The sequence below is a fragment of the Prionailurus bengalensis genome, chromosome B3 (genome assembly GCF_016509475.1).
Source record: "Prionailurus bengalensis isolate Pbe53 chromosome B3, Fcat_Pben_1.1_paternal_pri, whole genome shotgun sequence".
Classification (NCBI taxonomy): Eukaryota; Metazoa; Chordata; class Mammalia; order Carnivora; family Felidae; genus Prionailurus; species Prionailurus bengalensis.
Genome location: NC_057355.1, coordinates 122,708,814 through 122,727,322, shown reverse-complemented (window position 1 = coordinate 122,727,322; position 18,509 = coordinate 122,708,814). Strand labels below are relative to the sequence as shown.

The 18,509-nt window shown below is 54.6% G+C and overlaps 2 protein-coding genes across 2 annotated transcripts in view; both read left to right on the top strand.

Moving 5' to 3' along the window:
- The window catches only part of POMT2 (protein O-mannosyltransferase 2), a 42,908-nt gene extending 34,096 nt beyond the window's left edge, over positions 1 to 8,812 (top strand). The window contains exons 15-21 of the mRNA XM_043556721.1: positions 380 to 456; positions 3,350 to 3,421; positions 3,731 to 3,790; positions 3,877 to 3,982; positions 5,056 to 5,196; positions 5,347 to 5,461; positions 6,310 to 8,812. Coding sequence (XP_043412656.1) covers positions 380 to 456; positions 3,350 to 3,421; positions 3,731 to 3,790; positions 3,877 to 3,982; positions 5,056 to 5,196; positions 5,347 to 5,461; positions 6,310 to 6,415 — 677 coding nt within the window. The 3' untranslated portion in view covers positions 6,416 to 8,812. The remainder of the gene's footprint in view (positions 1 to 379; positions 457 to 3,349; positions 3,422 to 3,730; positions 3,791 to 3,876; positions 3,983 to 5,055; positions 5,197 to 5,346; positions 5,462 to 6,309) is intronic.
- A 3,341-nt stretch (positions 8,813 to 12,153) lies between these two features.
- NGB (neuroglobin) lies at positions 12,154 to 18,009 on the top strand. The gene is made up of 4 exons (XM_043556720.1): positions 12,154 to 12,461; positions 13,836 to 13,947; positions 15,288 to 15,407; positions 16,808 to 18,009. Exons 1-4 carry the CDS (start codon positions 12,373 to 12,375, stop codon positions 16,940 to 16,942), a joined length of 456 nt encoding a protein of 151 aa, XP_043412655.1. The 5' UTR covers positions 12,154 to 12,372; the 3' UTR covers positions 16,943 to 18,009.
- Positions 18,010 to 18,509: the final 500 nt, after the last annotated feature.

The window sequence follows — 18,509 nt, the reverse complement described above, 5'->3', positions numbered from 1 at the left end:
CAGGAAGACACTGGTGGATGAGGTGGACTTGGCCCCTGTCCTCACAGACCTGCCTGGCAGGGAGAGCAGCATTTGAAGCTGTACCATAATGAAGGGTGATGGTGCTGAGAGCGGTGGCCACACCAGGGACAGACCGGAGACAGACCTCATCGTCTGTTGCCTTTGTGTTTCTCCAAATGCCTCATGAGTGCTTCACACAAGCTGAAGGCGGATGATCAAGAATTGGGTCAAGCTTTCTTCTGTCTCCTCAACACTCCTACCTACTGGTTAGCCAGAGCATCAGGAAGGCTGCACTCAGACTCTGGCTACAGTGTGGATGCTGTGGACAGCTGGGAGAATGTGCGACCAAGGTTTTCTTCTTTGTCATTTCTTTGCCTAGTGCCGAACATCAGCCTGGACGTGCTGCAGCCCAGTTTTCCTGAGGTCTTGCTGGAGTCCCACATGGTGATGATCCGGGTACTGTGGCCCCTCTCATTCGATGGCTTCTCTACGAGCTCTTGCCATCCACAAATTTGCATCACAGATCAGGAGCTATGTATAGATCCACTGCCCCCTCATGGAGGACTTTGAAAGGGTCTTCACTTACAGTTTACTTGGTTTTCAAAGGCATTTCCCTTATCACAGAATGATGATAGTGGTGATGATGATGATGATGATAACAGACACCAGTGCACACGTATGTAGCTCTTATGTGCCAGCCACCACTCTAAGCACTGCACGTGAACTGACTTATTCAGTGGTTATTACAGTCCTATGGAGATTATTGTCCCCAGTTTATAGATGAGGGAATTGGGGCACGGAGAGGTTAAAACTGCCCAGGGTCACACAGCTAAATGTAAGAGGTGGATCCGGGCTTCACAGTGAGGCTGGCAGAGTCAGTGCTGGTTACTGCTACACTCTTCCATTTCTAAGTGATTCTCAAATCTGTTCAAATGGCAGAGCTCCTGAAAGCCAGAGTGCTCTTGCCTGAAGAGCATGAGATGCTGATAGTTCATTCCATCACCTGAGGTTAGAATGAATTAGGATGAATAGCTAACCTGAGCATGTTGTTTAGCTGCAGCATAAAATCCCTACCATGAGCCCCCTCAAGTTCCTAGACTTGGGATCTATTTAGGGGGCCTGATTGAGTCTTTTGCAGGTTTTATAAGATTCTTTGTTTGTACTCTCCATCATTGGTATCTGACAGCAGTCGTAGCTCAAAGGCGTAAGAACAATTGAGAGAAGAGAGCTTTAAGTTGAGAAAGTTCTACCCATTATCTTAACTTCTCCCGGTGTGTTAGAGAAACCTTGCTGCGGTGTGGATGTGTAGAAGAGACCCCTTTCCTTTGGCTTATGGAAACCAGTGTTCTGCAGGAATGGTGTTTAAGAGTCACTGTATCCCAAGTCAGGTTTGTGATTATCACTCCACCCACAGGGCAGCAGAGAGGTCTAGTGATTGTTATTTTTCCCCTGCTGAGCCGTTGTCAAGTGGACCTCCCTGGAAGTGATTTTATAGGCGGTACTCAGTAAATATAGTTGACTTCTTCCACCAGATTAAATTAAAAAATTCAGATTTTGTCATTTTTGCACATTGCGAGGTGATGACTTCACATCAAGTGATCTCTGGGTCACTTCTTCTCTGACTCTCTGCTTGGTAGCTGTCACTGTGGCCTGATGACATAGCTCCTTTGAATATGTGCCTGTCAGTCAAAATATCATTTTAGGTCTGGGTAGAATTTTTTTATTTTTAAAGTTTTGTTAACTTATTTTGAGAGAGAGAGCACATGTGTGTGTGCGCGCGCACACACGAGTGGGGGAGGGGCAGAGAGCGAGGGAGACAGAGAATCCCAAGCAGGCTCTGCACTGTCAGCGCAGAACCTGACATGGGACTTGATATCATGAATCGTGAGGTCATGACCTGAGCCAGAATCAAGAGTCAGTCTCCCAGCCAACTGAGCCACCCAGGTGTCCTCGTCTGGGTAGAATTTTAAGACTAAGTCTAAATAGTCTCGTTTCTTCTTTCATTATTTAAGAGGTAGAGCCAAAGAATAAAAGGGCATAAGGGAGCTTTCTTACTCAACCAATGTAGCATCAAGATGGGGAAAGAGATCAAAATAGTCCAGGTGATGGAAACTGCACGGGAGAGGGCTTTTCTGCCAGCTGAGTGGAGGGCCTGAGTCCTGTGCAGAGAAGGCTGCCTCGTCTGGTGAGGTCAGCTGGAACGAGCCCACTCAAGGTGTTAAGCATAGAGAACAGTGTACAAATGTATATGCCTGTAATGGTTACAGACTTTTCCTTCCTTCCATTTCTTGGTTTAGTAAAGGAACTGGATTTCTGACATTAATGTAGTAAATAGGATGCCCCTGGTTTGTTATAGCTCTGGCTGGAGTCCTTGAGCCTGGGACTGAACTGCACTGGTTTGAAGGAATTCATTTCCCTCCACAGCTCCTTTGGGGTCCAGATTCATTCTTCATTCTGAGGCCCTTCAATGGAGAAACCCTGACCTAACTCACAGCATCTTACAGCTGTTCTCAGGAAGTGCCTTCTCAATTTGTTCTGATAATGAGGCTGACACCAGACCTGTGCTTAGTATCCAGGGTCCTGATCCTTTCCTTCTTGCCTTTGAAAAGCCCTGATTTTGCCGTGTAGAGGACAGTCTTAGCCACTGGATTAAAGGGGCTGAATCTTGTTCCTTCAGGCTAAAGTATGTATTCTCAATGCGTAATATCACCCAGAGGGTAAAATGTGTTCTTGGAGGGCAGAAAACCGTTAACTTTTTCATGTATGAAGCATAGGTAGTCATCCAGTATATAAACATATTTACGGTATTGCTGTGGTATTAAAATGTCATTGGAGGCATTTAGGAAAAAAATGTCTGAAAAGTTCCAGGAGGGGCAATAATGAAAAAAAAAAAAAGTTGAGAAACACTAGGTTAAAGGAACTTTTTCCAAGTCTGGGAACTCATCAGATTTCTGGTTCTGTGTTTGAAATTGGGTTCCTGAGGGAACAAGTTGGCTTGATTTTGTATCCCCACTAGCTCTCTTCACACCTTCTCCTTGGTCTGAAAGATGGGTATATGTTTTGTGCTCACAGGAAACAAGTCTTTCATTCTCTTTTCTCTCAAGCATAGTGGGTCTGAATGGACTGTCTCTGGTGGAAATGGAGGCTTGTATGTTGGGAGAAGTAAGGCAGTTGTAAGCAGGTGAACAGTGACTGAAAATGAGCACCTGACTTCCCTGCAGGGAGGGGGACGGTAGGGGGAGGTTTCCTCTGGACACTTGGCCATATGTCAGAGATGCCCATTGCTCACACTTCTGTCAGCTCTCTAGATCTCTGCCTTGACTAGCTTCTCTTTGCCATTTTCCTGCAGGGGAACAATGGTCTCAAACCCAAGGACAATGAGTTCACGTCCAAACCCTGGCACTGGCCTGTCAACTATCAGGTAGGGCTCAAGGCTAGAGTTTATCCCAGGAAATGGAGCCAAAAAAGAGGTCACTGAGACTTGGTTGGGTGGGGTGAGCTAGGGTAACTAGGCAAGGCCTTACCTGGCATGAGGTGGCTGGCCGACAGGGCTCTGTTTTTTGTCCTGAATCTGACCCACCTTCCCCGAGAGCTCATGTAGAATTGGCACTTTCTGAGCCTCCTGCCCAGGCTCCCTATCTGTGAAAGGTAACTGGTCTTCCCCCCACCGGAGCACGTGTGGCCTGGATGCACTGGGCCCTGGATCAGCAGGGTGTCCTCTGCCCCACAGGGCCTGCGCTTCTCAGGGGTCAATGACACAGACTTCCGTGTGTATCTGCTTGGCAACCCGGTGAGTACCCAGCCCTCTCCCTGTGTAGACCTTCAGCCTGGGGACTGCGGCTTTCCTCTCACCTGCCCATTCTCCTTTCCATGCAGGTGGTTTGGTGGCTGAATCTGTTGAGCATTGCCCTCTACCTCCTCTTGGGGAGCATCATTGCTGTAGCTGTGCAGAGAGGGGCACACCTGCCTGCGGAGGTTGAAGGTTGGGTCCCTTGGGCTCTCCCTCCCCTGACCTAGCAGCTGGCTGGGGCCTATACTTCTGCCGGGCCATTCTGCCTTCAGCCCCCACTCTCTCCCTTCTTTAAAGCTCAGTCACCGAATGCCTATCCTCCCAACAGCCCTGTAGAGTAGAACATTCTTACCCCCATTTTATGGATTAGGAAGCAAAGGCAAAAAGAGAAGAGACTTGTCCCAGAACATACACTGGTAAGTGTAGAGCTGAGATTCAAACCCAAGCAGTCTGACTTCAGAGCCTTCACTTTTTTTCTTTGAGAGAGAGAGAGAGAGTGCGAGCACGAGCACGAGAGCAGAGGAGAGGAGCAGAGGAAGAGAGAGAATCTTAAGCAGGCTCCCATGCTCAGCATGGAGCCCAACACATGGGGGCTTGATCCCACAACCCTGGGATCATGACCTGAGCCGAAATCAAGAGTTCGATGCTCAACTGACTGAGCCACCCAGGTGTCTCCAGAGCCTTGCTTTTAACCTTTACACTCTGTAGAGAGCTACCCACCTCTTCTCCTCTGCCTCCTCCCTGTTCCATGGCCCATCTTCTAGTGGGGTAGGGAGGAGCCCCTAGGGCACGGACTGCAGCCCCTGAAACGTTCCCGCAGGCTCTTTTTACCCTGTGCCGCTCCCTCTGTGAACAGCCACAGTCCTAGGCCCCCTCTGTCCCCCTCCATCCTCATCTCCAACTTCACCTCCCTCCTGTCGGCCGCTGCAAAGATCTGTGTGGCAGCAAAGGTGTGGGAGACGGAGGTGGGATGGGGGCAGCTACCTGTGGGATGTGAGCATCTTGGTTTCTTTAGAGGCTAGGCTGCCTCCTGCTGGTGTTTGGTGCACCTGCATGGGTGCCAGCCTCCCTGAGTGGGTAATGTGCAAGGCTCTCGAGGGCCAGCTGCTCCTCTCTTCCAGCTGCCTAGGCTTGCTCAGCATTCTCCAGATGAGGAAAGGCAGCCCGGTCCAGTCACACAGCAGGGAAGGGGCAGAGCTGGACAAGGACCCCGGGTCTCTGCCCTCTCCCTGGCTATAACCTGGGCTGTGCTGCTTGGGGCCCAGGGTTGTCCCAGGTCCTGCTGCGAGGAGGCGGTCAGCTCCTGCTTGGCTGGATTCTCCATTACTTCCCGTTCTTCCTGATGGGCCGGATTCTCTACTTCCACCACTACTTCCCAGCCATGCTCTTCTCCAGCATGTTGACAGGTCAGCACTGCCTACCTGGACCTGGGGGAGAGGGGCAGAGGAACAATGCTGAGGGGGTCTCCCTGATTCCTGACCTGGAGTGGCTCCTTCGTGCTGCATCCCAGAAGTCATCCTCTGACAGACTGGTGCTAGGTCTCTTCTTACACTTAGGTATTCTGTGGGACACTCTCCTGCGGCTCTGGGCCTGGAGCCTGGCCTCCTCTTCCCTGGCCAGGGGCCTGTATGTGGTGGGAAACCTGAGCCTGCTCCTGGGAACTGCCTACAGGTGAGTATTCCCCACTCCTTGTATAGCTGTCCCCCACTCTCCACCCACAAGTCTGATGCCTCTGCCCTGGATGCATTTTAGAATCCCCTGGGATTCTAAAGCACTCTGCTTTTAAACTCTGCTTTTAAAGCACTCCGGTAACTGAGCCCCACCCCCAGAGGCTCTGATTCCATTTTTCAGAGCTCCCCAGGTGACCCTAATGTGCAGCCAGATAGGAGAAACAGGGGCTAACTCTGCATTGTTTCCTTTTACCAGTAGGTTCCAGGTTTTATATGACCATGGCTCCCTACCAGACAGCTCTGGAGGAGGCAGGGTGAGGGAGAGGGTGGGAAGAGTGGTGTGGGCTGTGGCTCAGAATAACTGGAAGGAGGGTGTTTGGCAAGCCTCCCCTCCTCTCCCCACCTTCATGCCAGTCTCACAGATCCCCTATTGGGAGTCACTGGCCTTTAGTGCTGCCAGGGAGGCAGCATTAAAGCATGAACTGCAAATGGTGGGTCTGTGACCTGAGAGCACATGCACATTATAACATATACTCTGAGCCAAACAGCCATGACCAGACCCCTGGGCTGGTCTCTCCCTGGGGCCTCTTGGGAGGAGCCCTTTCCTTCATTGTCATTAAGTCAGCATCTGCTAAGCTCTCAGACAACAGTGTGCCCAAACAGCAAACCAGACAGACTGTGGTGACAAGAACAAGCAGATCTTGTAGGTGGAGAAGACCTAATGAACTCTAGTGGGGGGGGGGGGTGTGAGGGGGTAGGGGGGTGGCTGAATTTCAAGGGTCTGTAGGGCCGCTTGCCGATGCCAAAGCACTGGATGCCACCCGCCCCCCTCTGGATTCTCTCTCACAGCTTCTACCTCTTCCACCCTCTGGCTTACGGGATGGTTGGTCCCCTAGCCCAGGATCCCCGAAGTCCCATGGCAGGACTAAGGTGGCTTGAATCATGGGACTTTTGAGGCTACTGCAAGGACTTCAGCCTGAGTCCAGGAACTTTCTGGGCATAGCCAGCTGTGCAGCCAGCCCTTGGACCCTCCCAGCTGCGGGCGAAGCTGCCCGAGGAGCCTGAGGAATTCTGCTGCCTTCCAGGACCGAGCTCTGGGGGCACACCCGGAACTTAACCCAACACAAGGGAGAGCCACGGCTCTCTCTGCAGAGGTTCCACCACTGGGAATGGCCCAGCAATAGAGGACACCACCTCTCTGGTCTGTTTCCCCAAGTGTGCAACATAAGGAGGGATGTGTGTGGGGGTGTGAGGGTACATGTGCCCATATACCTGTGGAATATAGACTGTGACTGTGGACAGCTGAGTGTCATAAACTCAAGAAATAGTCCAGGGCTACAGTAGTATTTTCTGGTATTTTCCTTCACGCTGGATTTGGTTTGAAAGTAAGACCATCATAAATTCTCTGACCTCCAAGAAGGCTGAGCTCACCGACCCCACTCTGGGATATCACCAAGACCAGAGCAGACGGGACTGTCCACGCTGCGCCGCTCTCCTCCCAACAAACAGAGCGGAGCACCTCTGGGCTGGAGGGCCGGCCTCCCAGCTGTTTCCCGGGTGGCAACTGCTGGGAAGTCTCCAGAGCAAGGCAGTTGAGAGCTCACCAGCCCTGGCTTCCTCACTCTCAGAGTATTACGTGATGCCTTGTGGGAGGAATGGCACCCTATCCTGGGCTGCTCTGTGTTCGCAGGGCCTGCTTGCCAGAGGTGTTTCTTGCTACTGTCCTTTTCCCTCTGCATCCAGCCTGGCTGCGCCAGTGGGGCAGATGCACTCTCCTGGTGGCTGGGAGAGCCTTTGGGGCCCCTTTTTTAGCAGCCGAGGGTGATGGGCAGCAGGGCAGGGATCTGTGGTGCCGGGCTGGGGTCCCAGTAGGCCGTGTGGCCCGTCCAGATTGATGTCCCTGTCACTCATGAGGTGTTCCTTTTACTTCTCTAGTCTTCCCCTGCTGACACCCCATTTCCATTTCATTCCCCTTTCTCTGTGTCACTGTTTCACTAATCTCTTTCCCCAAGGACCCAGAGCACCTAGAAATGCAGCAAAGCTTCTACTCTCTGCCACTTTAAAGCCCAAGGAAGAAGCTCAGAGCTAGCTGTTCCTTTCACTTCTTCCCCAAATAGAAGAGATTAAGGAAACCCTTGGGTGAGAACCGAACCAGCCCAAGGCCAGCTCCTCAGCCTGCCTCCCTCCCGCCAGTACATGACAGAGTATTTTGTCTCGGAGGGCTGTGATGCTTCCAGGTTTAATGATGAGGCTCTGCCACACTTCATCTTCCCTCCTCTGTAGCCCCCACCAATTCTGACAGGGTCAGAGCTCTTTAGAGCATCTCTGAGAGGCGGTTGCCACGGAGACTGGAAATTGGTCCCAGGGACAGACTGTGCTACCTACTGGGAGGTGGGGAGGGAAGCTTCTGGCCATCCTTAGCCGTTCGGACGAGCCATCATTAATGTTAATAGAGGAAATGCAGCAATGTCAAAAGCAAGGCAGGTTTGTTAATTAGATCTGGGGTGTGATGACCTCCCTCTCTCAGGGCTGCAGCCCTTTTGACTTCCCCTGGCAGGAAGTGCTGCCTGTGTGCTGAGTCTGGGCTGTGTGCTTAATTGCATTTCTGGAAGGAAAGAACAGGGATGGAGAACCTCTGCTTGCGCTTTCCACCGCACCGCTGTCTCTCTTCACCAAAGGCAGAGAGTTGGTTTCTTCTGAGCTGGGTGGGGACAGCCATTTGGGTGGGCTCTCCTGCCCACCCAGGGAGAGTGCAGGAATCTACGCTTGCCTCTCAGCTAAGAGCACTGGCCTGATGACAACTGGGAGGTGGCCGTTGTTCCCTTGCACCTTCTTCTTTCCTAATAGGAACTTGTTGGAAGGGAGGAACCCTGAAGGAGCCAGAGGGGCAGCCACTCTGGGGGAGGGTGGGGAATGAGAAAGCTCAGCCACCTTCCTCCCTGTGGCTCCCTCCTCATTTGGCCACACTGGGAATGAAGGGTTCCTCCGTCTCTTCTATGTTCCAAGGATGAGAGGATAGCTTGCTCACTCCCCCCGCTTCCTCTTAGCCCAGATGAACAGACCTTTCTCTGGGGACGAGGCTGTGCGGGTGGACGCAGCTGCAAGTGTTCAGATTCTGTTGTTGGCAGATGCTGGGGAGAGGGGCTGTCGGGGTGGTGCCCTGAGTATGAGCTCCAGTGCCCAGGAATCGGCGGAAATGTGATCTGCCCCACAAACTTGCTGGTGGAGGAAGAAGATGTTTGTGAGCACAACCTCCAGCCAGCTTCTTGAGCCACGATTTTATATTAAAAAAAGGTTTCCACAGATAATCAGAGGCCATTTACTTTTGTAATAAATAGCCCTTGTTTTGAAAGCCATGGTGTTCTTGTTGTACTTAATTGAACCTGACTTTCCCTCGGGCTCCCAGAAAGAGAAGAATGTTTTGGGGGCAAGAACCGTTCCACCGTGTCCCGGTGTCTGAGGCCATTCTAATTTCAGCAAAGGCCCTGGCTGGGCAGGTGAGCCCCGTCACCCCGAGGGACATTGGGGCCCTCCCACGTACAAGGTTACTTGAGTAATGAGGGCTGTTCTTTTATTTAAACTTATCCCAAAATAAGTCGGAAGCTGGACTGTTTCTCTGGTAACCTGCCACACAGGAGGGCAAGGAGAGTGGAGAGTAAGAGTGTCCATGTCTGAGACAGCCACACAGCCCAGCACTGTAGCAGCTGCCATTGTGCTCGCCAGAGGCCACATCTCGCAGGGGTCTTTTGTCATCGGGAGTGATGGCGAGCGTCCCAAGGAGGTGAGCACTGGTGTGTGTGGGGCAGTGGGTGGAAGAGGAGAGGAGTGGCACTGCCCTGTGAGGTGCAGGCGGCCTGACTCCCCCTCCCCCCTGAGACAAGAGGGGCTGGAGGAGGCAGGGAGGGGACGTGCAGAGCTTCAGGGGAGGGAAGACGCCGAGTCCAGGCAAGTTAGGAAGGGACCAAACACACTTGACCGGCACAGCTTAGTTTACTAAGCACCGACACATCAGTGACACTTCATCCTCGTAAAGGCACAGTGAAGTCAGTGCTGCTTTTGTCTCCATTCTACCCATGAGAGATTAAATTATTTGCCTCAACTCTTGTGATTAGTCAATATCAGGGCCAGGACTGGACACCAAGTTGGGCTTTTTCTGTTTCTCCGGCTTGGTCCTGGGATAGAAGCACCTTCCCAGAACAACAGACAACCCTGGGTCCCCGGGGAGAAGGCCTGGACTCAGCTCAGAGGTGTCCACGTTTAGCACGTTCCTTTGTGCATTCTGCTTAACACATCCACAGTGCACCCGGGGCCCAGTGTTTCCTGGTGCACCCAGACCAGTGGTTTTCTGGGAGGGGAAAAAAGGCCTGGTGGGTAGCACTTGCCAATTTCCATGGTGTACATATTCTCACCATGGCCCATTTCAGGCTAGCAACCTGACGTCACTAGATGAGAATCTGGAAAGATCAGTGCACACCATTGGCTCTCCGAGGCGATCTAAGAGCCAGCTCCAGTATACCAGTACCAGTACACCAGTCAGGAACCACTGACCCAAACCCAGTGACCTTGGTTTGGTCTGAACTACGGATAGAGCTCTTGGTCATGGTCCATTAAAGTGAAGGGGCAGAGGAGCACAGAGGTCCAGAGAACAGGCTGGAGTCAGACTTGAGGGCAACTCCTGGCCCCACCGCTTACAGCCATGTGATCTTGGGCTAGTTACCGAACCCCTGGGCTTCTGTTTCCTCAACGGTATAACCAGATTGAAACAAATGGTACCTTCTTGGCAGAGACAGTGTGAAGACAAGGAGTAAATGACGCAAAAAGCCTTGCACAGAGTTGGGACAGGAGTGCTCCATGAATGCCAGCTCTGTCACTGTCTACTGTTGACAGTCCACTCAGTGACAGCACTGGCTCTAGGACAGCACTCAGCTCTCCTCTGTTAGCACCTCCTGCCTGAGTCATGGCAGATGCCAGGCAAGGAGGGGAGATCCTGGGAACTTCTGATATGGACTCAGACCTTCTGTCTCCTGGAACCTCCTCTCCCCTCTCTCCGGCTGGCCCTGCAGAGGCCCAGCTAGTTTCTCCAGCCTTTTCTCCCAGGGAAGCAGGGATTACAGTGCACTTAGCAACCCTTCTCCTGGCTCTAGAATTCTAGGCAGAGTGAGTGCTGACTCTACCACTTACCAGCTAAAACCATTAACTGCCATGAACTAACTTATTACACCCAGACACTTTCTCCCAAAGGAGAAAGGAATCAAGAAGTTCTCAAGTAGAGACTGTTGCCAGGAAATGCAGACTGGGTAGAGTGGGAAACCTTAGATAAGCCAGGTGGCCTGCACAGAGCACAGAACATCTGGGCACTGAAAGGTGAAGCTCACCAGAGACATAATATGGCCTTCTCCCCCCTGACCTGCTGACCTGGCTGTAGGGTCATGGGATACTGAATGAGAAATCTAGTCCCCGATCTCAGACTCTTTAGGACACAAGCTAGGCCTTCTAGCCTGGCTCTCCTGCTCAGCCCAGAGACCCCAGAGATGTGTGGGGAGGTGGGGAAGAGAGGAATGGGATGCACCCCCACAAACTCCTGGGCATGGAGCCTCAGGCTATTCGTGACCACTGGCCCTGAGCACCGCCTTGTGTCCATGGAACGAAAGGAGGTGGGCCAAAAGGCCCCTAGAGACCTCACTACTCAACTCCCTTACCGTATGCTGAGGACACTGAAAGAGAAGTAGGCAGGCAGGCTGGGAGGAGCTGGGCTCTGAGACTGGAAATGATGAAAGATAAACGAGGGTTTTGCCCTGCAAAGCCCGGGCCACTCACACTGGGGTGGGACCGGGGGAACTTTGGTGCTTGAAAGAGAGAGGCTCAGGCCTGGCAAGTGGTCAGCTTCACACTCTGAATGGCAAGCAAGAGATCGCACTACCTGAACTTCAAGCTAGAGAATGAAGTAGTACTTCCGTTTAAATTTTTTGAGTCTATTGAAAGTCGTGGAATAGCATGTTGGCACTTAACTCCCTCAATGTCCAGGTATTGCAGTGGTCACTCCCGCTGCACCCCAGACCTGGCCCTGGCCGGCAGAGCCGGGGTTAGAACTGGAGCTCACAGATTGCTAAAGATGATCTCAAGAACACCCAGCCCTGCCTGGAAATGGCTGCAGTCTCGGCCCTGTCCCTAAGGCTGAGAGCCCTGGTGGCCCCCAATGTGCAGGGATGGGGAGTGCGGATGCCTCAGACCCAGAGCTAGGGCAGAGAGCTTCTCCAGCCTGGGCCTGGTCACACAGGCAGGTGCTGGGCGTCCCCTGGTCCGATTTCCAGGCGGAAAGAAGGAGAACCTGTGCCAAGGGGGACAAAGTCTAATGCCTCCGGGTAGCGCTTGAGGGAAGCTTGTGGAGAGATGGCACATGCAGAGCCTCCTAAGGTGATCAAGTTCAGCTGGGTGCCCTAACCATTAAGTGGTGAAATCATCACCAGTTTCCAGATGAGAACCTGAGGCCCAGAGAGGCTCGACGTTTTCTGTTAAGCTCTGCCGCCCAGGCATTTCCCAGGCCACCAGGTCGTCCCTGGCCACAGCCGGTTGCCCAGAGATGAGCGCCTTGACGGACGGAGGAGGGCGGGGGCCGCGGTTGCTTTAAAGCGCCCCAGCCGGGCGGCGCGGGGCGGGGCGCTCTCGGAGCCTCGGGGCGCGCAGGGCGCAGCGGCCGGAGCGGGGTCCCCGGAAGCGCCAGCCCGGCGGGCACGGCGGGGCGCCTCCACCTAGGGCGGGGAAGGAGCGGCGGCTACACCCCGCCCGGCTGAGGCGCGGGGGCCGTAGGGGGTGCGGAGTGGCCCGCGTCGCCGCGGAGATGGCGCGGCACGTGCGGTGACGGTGCCCGCGCCCCGAGGGTCCCAGCCTCGCGCCCCGCGTCCCCGGGCCAGCATGGAGCGCCCGGAGCCCGAGCTGATCCGGCAGAGCTGGCGGGCGGTGAGCCGCAGCCCGCTGGAGCATGGCACCGTGCTGTTCGCCAGGTGAGGGTTCCCCGAGCGCCCCGGGGGTGCGGGTGGCGGGGTGCCTCGCCAGAAACGGGCTCCCGGCGGCTGCACCGGCGCCGGAGGAGGAAAGATTGGCCCTCTGCCTCGGCGGCGCCGGGGCGCTTCCAGAAGTGCGCCAAAGGAGCGAGCGCGGCGACGGGTGGCGCAGCCCCTCCTGCGCTTCCCCGGGCGGTGGGCGCAGCCGTGGGGAGGGGGGGGCTCCCCGGGGACGGGCGGCTGTCCTCCCCTGCGGATCTCCTTACACTCTGGCCAGCGGGCTCTGCTCCCCGCGCTGCGCCCTCTCCCTGGCTCTATTCCTGAGTGTTCCTTCCTTGGGTGGTGCCTGAGGGGTGCCCCGAGGGCCCGTGAGGGGAGGGTGTGCCTGGCTCCCAGAGGGCAGGCACTGGCCAGGCCCTAGGAGTGCACACTTCAGGCCGCCAACAGAAGGATAAACCTTTCGGAGGAAAGGACCAGGCTGGGAGGAGAGAACAGCCAGGGAGGGGACAATACACGCCCACGTCTCACCCCTGGGGAGAGGGGGAAGGGGTTGCCCAGACCCAAGGGCACGGAGGCCAGTCTTCAACCTTACCTCGAGAGTCTCTAGGTAACCCCTCTGTCATCACCAGAGCCAATGCTCTGTCACCATGGTTTTTCAGGAGCCTTGGCTCCCAAAGCCAGCCCGGAACTTCTGAGGAGGCTTTTGCAAACCACCACCTCCCCCCCGACACACACACCAACAAAAAGGGAAAAGGGGAGCCCTCTGTGGCTCTGCTGCTTCTAAGCTGTGTGACCATAGGCAAGTTACTTAGAGTCTCTGTGCTGTAAGCCTGGGATAACAGTCATACCTACTGCTTAGGATTGTGAGGGATACAGAAGTTAACTACATGTAAAGTACTCAATGACCAGTAGGTTTAAGAAATTCTCAGTAGTACGGCTATCATCACTGGCCCAAGCCCCCCCAGACATGATGAGACTCAGACGTTCTGACCCAAGAGTGGAAGAGAGAGAGACAGAGACAGAGAAAAGACAGAGAGAGAGAGAGAGACAGAGAGAAGGGCTTTCCTATTTGAGGACCCCTCCCTGTCCCAGCCCTCTGAACTGTTTATGGAGGGGCTTCTCAATGCTGGGTCCTGTGAGAGGCCTAGAGACTCACTGAGGATGCCCCTCAGAGCCGGTGGAGGAAGAGGGAAAGGAGCACTGGCAAAGATGGCAAAGGGGTCAGTGCCCGGTTGGTGGGTGTGTTCTAGGTTTCGGCTGAATCCCTACACACACACCCCCCCCGCCCCCCGCCCGCCGCCACTGCTGGGCAGCTAGGGCTCGCGGAGCCAGTGGGGGCCTGTAGGGACTGACACCTGGGCCTCCCCCCCACAGGCTGTTTGACCTGGAGCCTGACCTGCTGCCCCTCTTCCAGTACAACTGCCGCCAGTTCTCCAGCCCAGAGGACTGCCTGTCCTCCCCCGAGTTCCTGGACCACATCAGGAAGGTGAGACAAGGCAGAGCGGCCTCTGAGATCCTGCAGAACGCCTTCCTGGGAGAGAATGAGAGACTTGGGATAGGGAAAGTTCCTCCTGCCCTGGCCTGCTCTCATTCCCCTCCTGCTGCTCCCCCATGCCAGGGGCATCTGCTCCTTGCCTTCTGTGCTGAGCCGGGCAGAGTCTGGGGCACCCTGTGCTCAGCCAGCTGGTCCCAGCCCCACCCTTGCCCTCAGCCTTGTCCCTGGCTCCTGAGGGTGGTGTCGGCACTGATCCACTAGGGCCATCTGCCTATGACAGCCAAGCTGGGGTTCCCCTTAGAGGCTTGTGACTCTCACAGTGCCTCAGTTTCTCTTTGTCCAGGGTGGACAGCACCATCCAGCTGCCAAGTTTAGGGCTTTGAGACCCTTAGAGGAGAGGAGCTGCCTTCACAGTATAACATTAGTAGTTTGGCCACTGTTGAGTACTTCCTGCATGCAAACTCAGATTGCCTTGCACTCCATTCCTTCCTTCCTCCCTCCCTCCCTCCCTCCCTCCCTTCCATCCTTCCTTCTTTCCTTCCTTCCTTCCTTCCTTCCTTCCTTCCTTCCTTCCTTTCTTCCTTCCTCCTTCCCTTCCTTCCTCCCTTCCCTCCTTCCTTCCTTCCTTCCTTCCTTCCTTCCTTCCTTCCTTCCTCCTTCCCTTCCTTCCTCCCTTCCCTCCTTCCTTCCTTCCTCCTTCCCTCCCTTCCCTCCTTCCTTCTTTCCTTCCTTCCTTCCTTCCTCCTTCCCTTCCTTCCTCCCTTCCCTCCTTCCTTCCTTCCTCCTTCCCTCCCTTCCCTCCTTCCTTCTTTCCTTCCTTCCTTCCTTCCTCCTTCCCTTCCTCCCTTCCTCCCTTCCTTCCTTCCTTCCCTCCTTCCTTCCTTCCTCCTTCCCTCCCTTCCTTCCTCCCTCCCTTCCTTCCTCCCTTCCTTCCTTCCTCCCTTCCTTCCTTCCTCCTTCCCTCCCTTCCTTCCTCCCTCCCTTCCCTCCTCCCTCCCTTCCCTCCTTTCTTCCTCCCTCCCTCTCTTCCTTCTTTCTTTCTTCCTCCTTTGATTTCTTCCTTTTCTTTCTTTTTAAAACATTTTATTATTTATTTTTAAGTAATCAATACACCCAACATGGGGCTCAAACTTACAACCCCAAGATCAAGAGTCGCACGTTCTACCATCTGAGCCAGCCAGGTGCCCTGATTGCCTTACATTTCTGATCCTGGAAAACTGAGGGTCCTGGTGACCTCTCTTACTTCTGGTTGGAACCCCCATCTAGACTGTGGTTGTGAACAGGTGGCACTGCTCTGACCTCTCTGATTCACTGCTCCTCTGCCTTGGCAGGTGATGTTCGTGATTGACACTGCGGTGACCAATGTAGAGGACCTGTCCTCACTGGAGGAGTACCTTGCTGGTCTGGGCAAGAAGCACCGTGCCGTGGGTGTGAAGTTCAGCTCCTTCTCGGTGGGTAATGGGGCTCCCCTCTCTCTGGAGCTCCTGACCTGAGGCCACCACTCTCCCTGTCCTCCCTGCCCACCTGTTCTCTCTCCCCATTCCATACCCTGAGATGACTAGGGCTGGGGGCCTGCATCTGTGTCTCCCCCGCCATGTGACCCCCGGCACTGCCTTGACCTCTCTGAGCCTCCAATTCTTCTTCCGTGGTGTGGCTTCTCTTAGAACCGTGGAAACTTAAGGAGCCTTTGGGATTTGCCAGTCTGCCCGGTTTCCTATCACTGTGTATAAAACCATCCCAAGCAAACGATTTCTGGGTTCGGCGGGGCCGTGCTTTTGCTCTGCATGGTGGGGCTGGAGCCACTCGTGTACCGCACTCAGCCGAGAGCACGGCTGGGGCTGGTGCATCCAAGTTGGCCTGTCATCCTTTGGGGCCTCTTTCCCTGTGGTGTCTCGTTATCCTGTGGTGTCTCGTTATCGGTGGCCTAGCTGAGCTTCCTCGCAGAGTTCCAAGAGGCCAGAACCCCGATGTGCCAGGACACTTCCTGCCTCCGCTTGCAGCCCCCTTGGTAACGCCCATTGGCCAAAGCCAGGCACGCGATGAGCTCAGGCTCCAGGTGGAGGGACCCCACTCAGGGGGCGTGAATCCTTGAAGTGTGGTTCACTGGGGGCCATGGACGTGACAGCCTACCCCATAGTCCAGTCACCTTGCCAGATGGCCAGCACACCGAGGAAGGGACCACGCTCACCTTGGCCTCTCTAACTAGAGCACTGGTGCGGTGCCTGGTCTTTATGGATATTCTGTAAACATTTGTGGAATAAGTAAGTGATATTTTGTTATGGTTAATAACAAACAAGAGCCATTATTATTCTTGAAGGCTCACTGTGTACAGATGCTGTGCTAAGGGCTCTTTATAGATGGTCTCATTTAATCATGCCAGCAATCTGGTAAGTAGGAACTTTTACTTTCCCTGTTTTACTGATGAAGCAACTGAGGCTCAGGTTGTAAAACTTGCTTGAAGCCACACAGCTCATAAATGGTGGAATCAGGAGGTGAATTCAGGTCTGTCTGGTTGCAGAGTCTGGGATCTTAATACCATGAGTGCTGCCGTGCAGAGGAGGAAACTGAGTCCTGGGGGCAGTGACTTTGCTTGGTCTGAGCTGGGGGTCCCAGGCAACCATGGGATGGTTGCAAGGCTGAGTGGAATGAAATGCTTGGTTCACTATAAGGCCTCCCATTTAAGGGAAAAGGGGACCCGATGTGGCACCCAAGGATTGGGGCAGAATCTTGCTCGGGAAGCATGAACCCTGTGCAGGAGAAAAGAAAGGTCCAGGCCTCAGTTTTCTCACCTGTGGAATGGAACGATGCCTTCCTGCCTTCAGGAATGACAAGGTGCCACTTACCTCTGCAGACGGTGGGTGAGTCCCTGCTCTACATGCTGGAGAAGTGCCTGGGCCCTGCGTTCACACCAGCCATGCGGGCCGCCTGGAGCCAGCTCTACGGGGCCGTGGTTCAGGCCATGAGTCGAGGCTGGGATGGCGAGTAAGAGGCAGCCCCTGGACAGCAGCCCCCACCTGGAGGCCCCCATCTGTCTGTGTCTGTCTGTTGCTCTGTGTCTGTCGTAGCCCAGCTCCCCTTAGGCCTCCTTGCACCTAGGCCCTTGTCCCCTTGACCACCCTGGAGAGGTGATGGAGCAGGGCTGGGTCTCAGTCCTCCTCATCCCTGACTGCAGACAGGGGTGGCTTTTCCTTCAAGAAGGGGCTTCTGGATTTCCTTGTGTCCCCAGTAGCTTTTCCCTGCCTGCCTTTTCCCCCCTCTAGCATCCCCTCCTCTGCTAAGAGAGGAGCAATGTTTGGGTCACAGAGGTGGCACGGGGCTGGGAAGGTGGAGATCTTTGAGAGCATGGGCTCTGGTCATCCATCCTTCTCAGGTGAGCTGGGCCAAGCAGGGAGTGGGTGGCTGAGCTTCGGGCACCTTCCCATTTTGCCTGCTTTCCATTCTTCTCTCTCCCAGGGGTGTCTGCCTTTCATAAGTAAACAAGAGGGCCATTTTAGCCTTCATGGTGGAATCACAGGTGGTAGGGGCAGGTGATCAAGAGAACTGCTGGGGAAGGGAGAGCTGACCTGGGTCTGTGATGGGCTCAGCGGGGTCCCAGGGGCCTGCTTAGATGTCACGTGACAGAGTGTAAAACTTGTTTTTCTTTTGCTGTTTCCAGTTCCCTCCTTCAGTGCTGCTGCTGGGAGCTCCTTTAGTACCACTCTGTAGAAGCCAGCTAGCCAGCCAGGGCGGGGTGGGGCTGGGGAAGGGCACGGAAGGAGGGGGATTTCACTCCAAAGAGGCCTGGGTTCTGGTGGCTGTTCCTCACCACCCCGCCCCAGCAGGGCTGGGTCTCACCTGCCCCGCGCTGCCTCTCTGATGCTGCCCACATCCACTGCCGGGCACAGCTCCCCACGTTTAATACCTGGTGTGTGTCTGTACTTAGGCTGCGATAGAAGAGAAAGCAGCGGGGGAGGCCCTCTGCCCTTGCCCAAGCTGTCTGCACTTTTACCTTTTGCTCTGTGCTGTGGTTGTATAAACTCATGAGGAATAAACCTGTTCTGTGTGCCTCTCTGACCTGCTGGGACTGGTCTTTTCTGGGGTGTCAGCTTGTGGCCAGATGAAGCTGTAAGGTGGGGGCTCTAGGGCAGGGTGGGAGGATGGGGTCAGGAGGGCCAAGGCCAGAGAGTGGATATAAAAGAAAGGAGAGGCTTGGGGAAGGCAAGAAGCCAATGGCAGAGATGAACCTAGGGGTCTGTGATAGAAACTGGCTGGCAGGGCACCAAATTCGGTTCCTCTTCCTCTTAGGTACACAGCCAGACTACATTTCCCAGCCTCCTTTGCAAACAGGTGGGGCATGTGACCTAGTTCTGACCAACGGAATGTGTAGACCTGTGCGCCACTTCTAGACCTGGTCCTCCCAAACTCCTGCAAGTTCCTCAGTGCTCTGTCATCCCTCTGCCAGCCCGATGGAGATCTTACAGTGACCTTGAGGGCCATGTGTTGACTGTGGCAGAGCCACAAGATGGAAGGAGCCCGGGTCCCCGAATTGCTGCTTGGAGGAGAGCACCCACTAA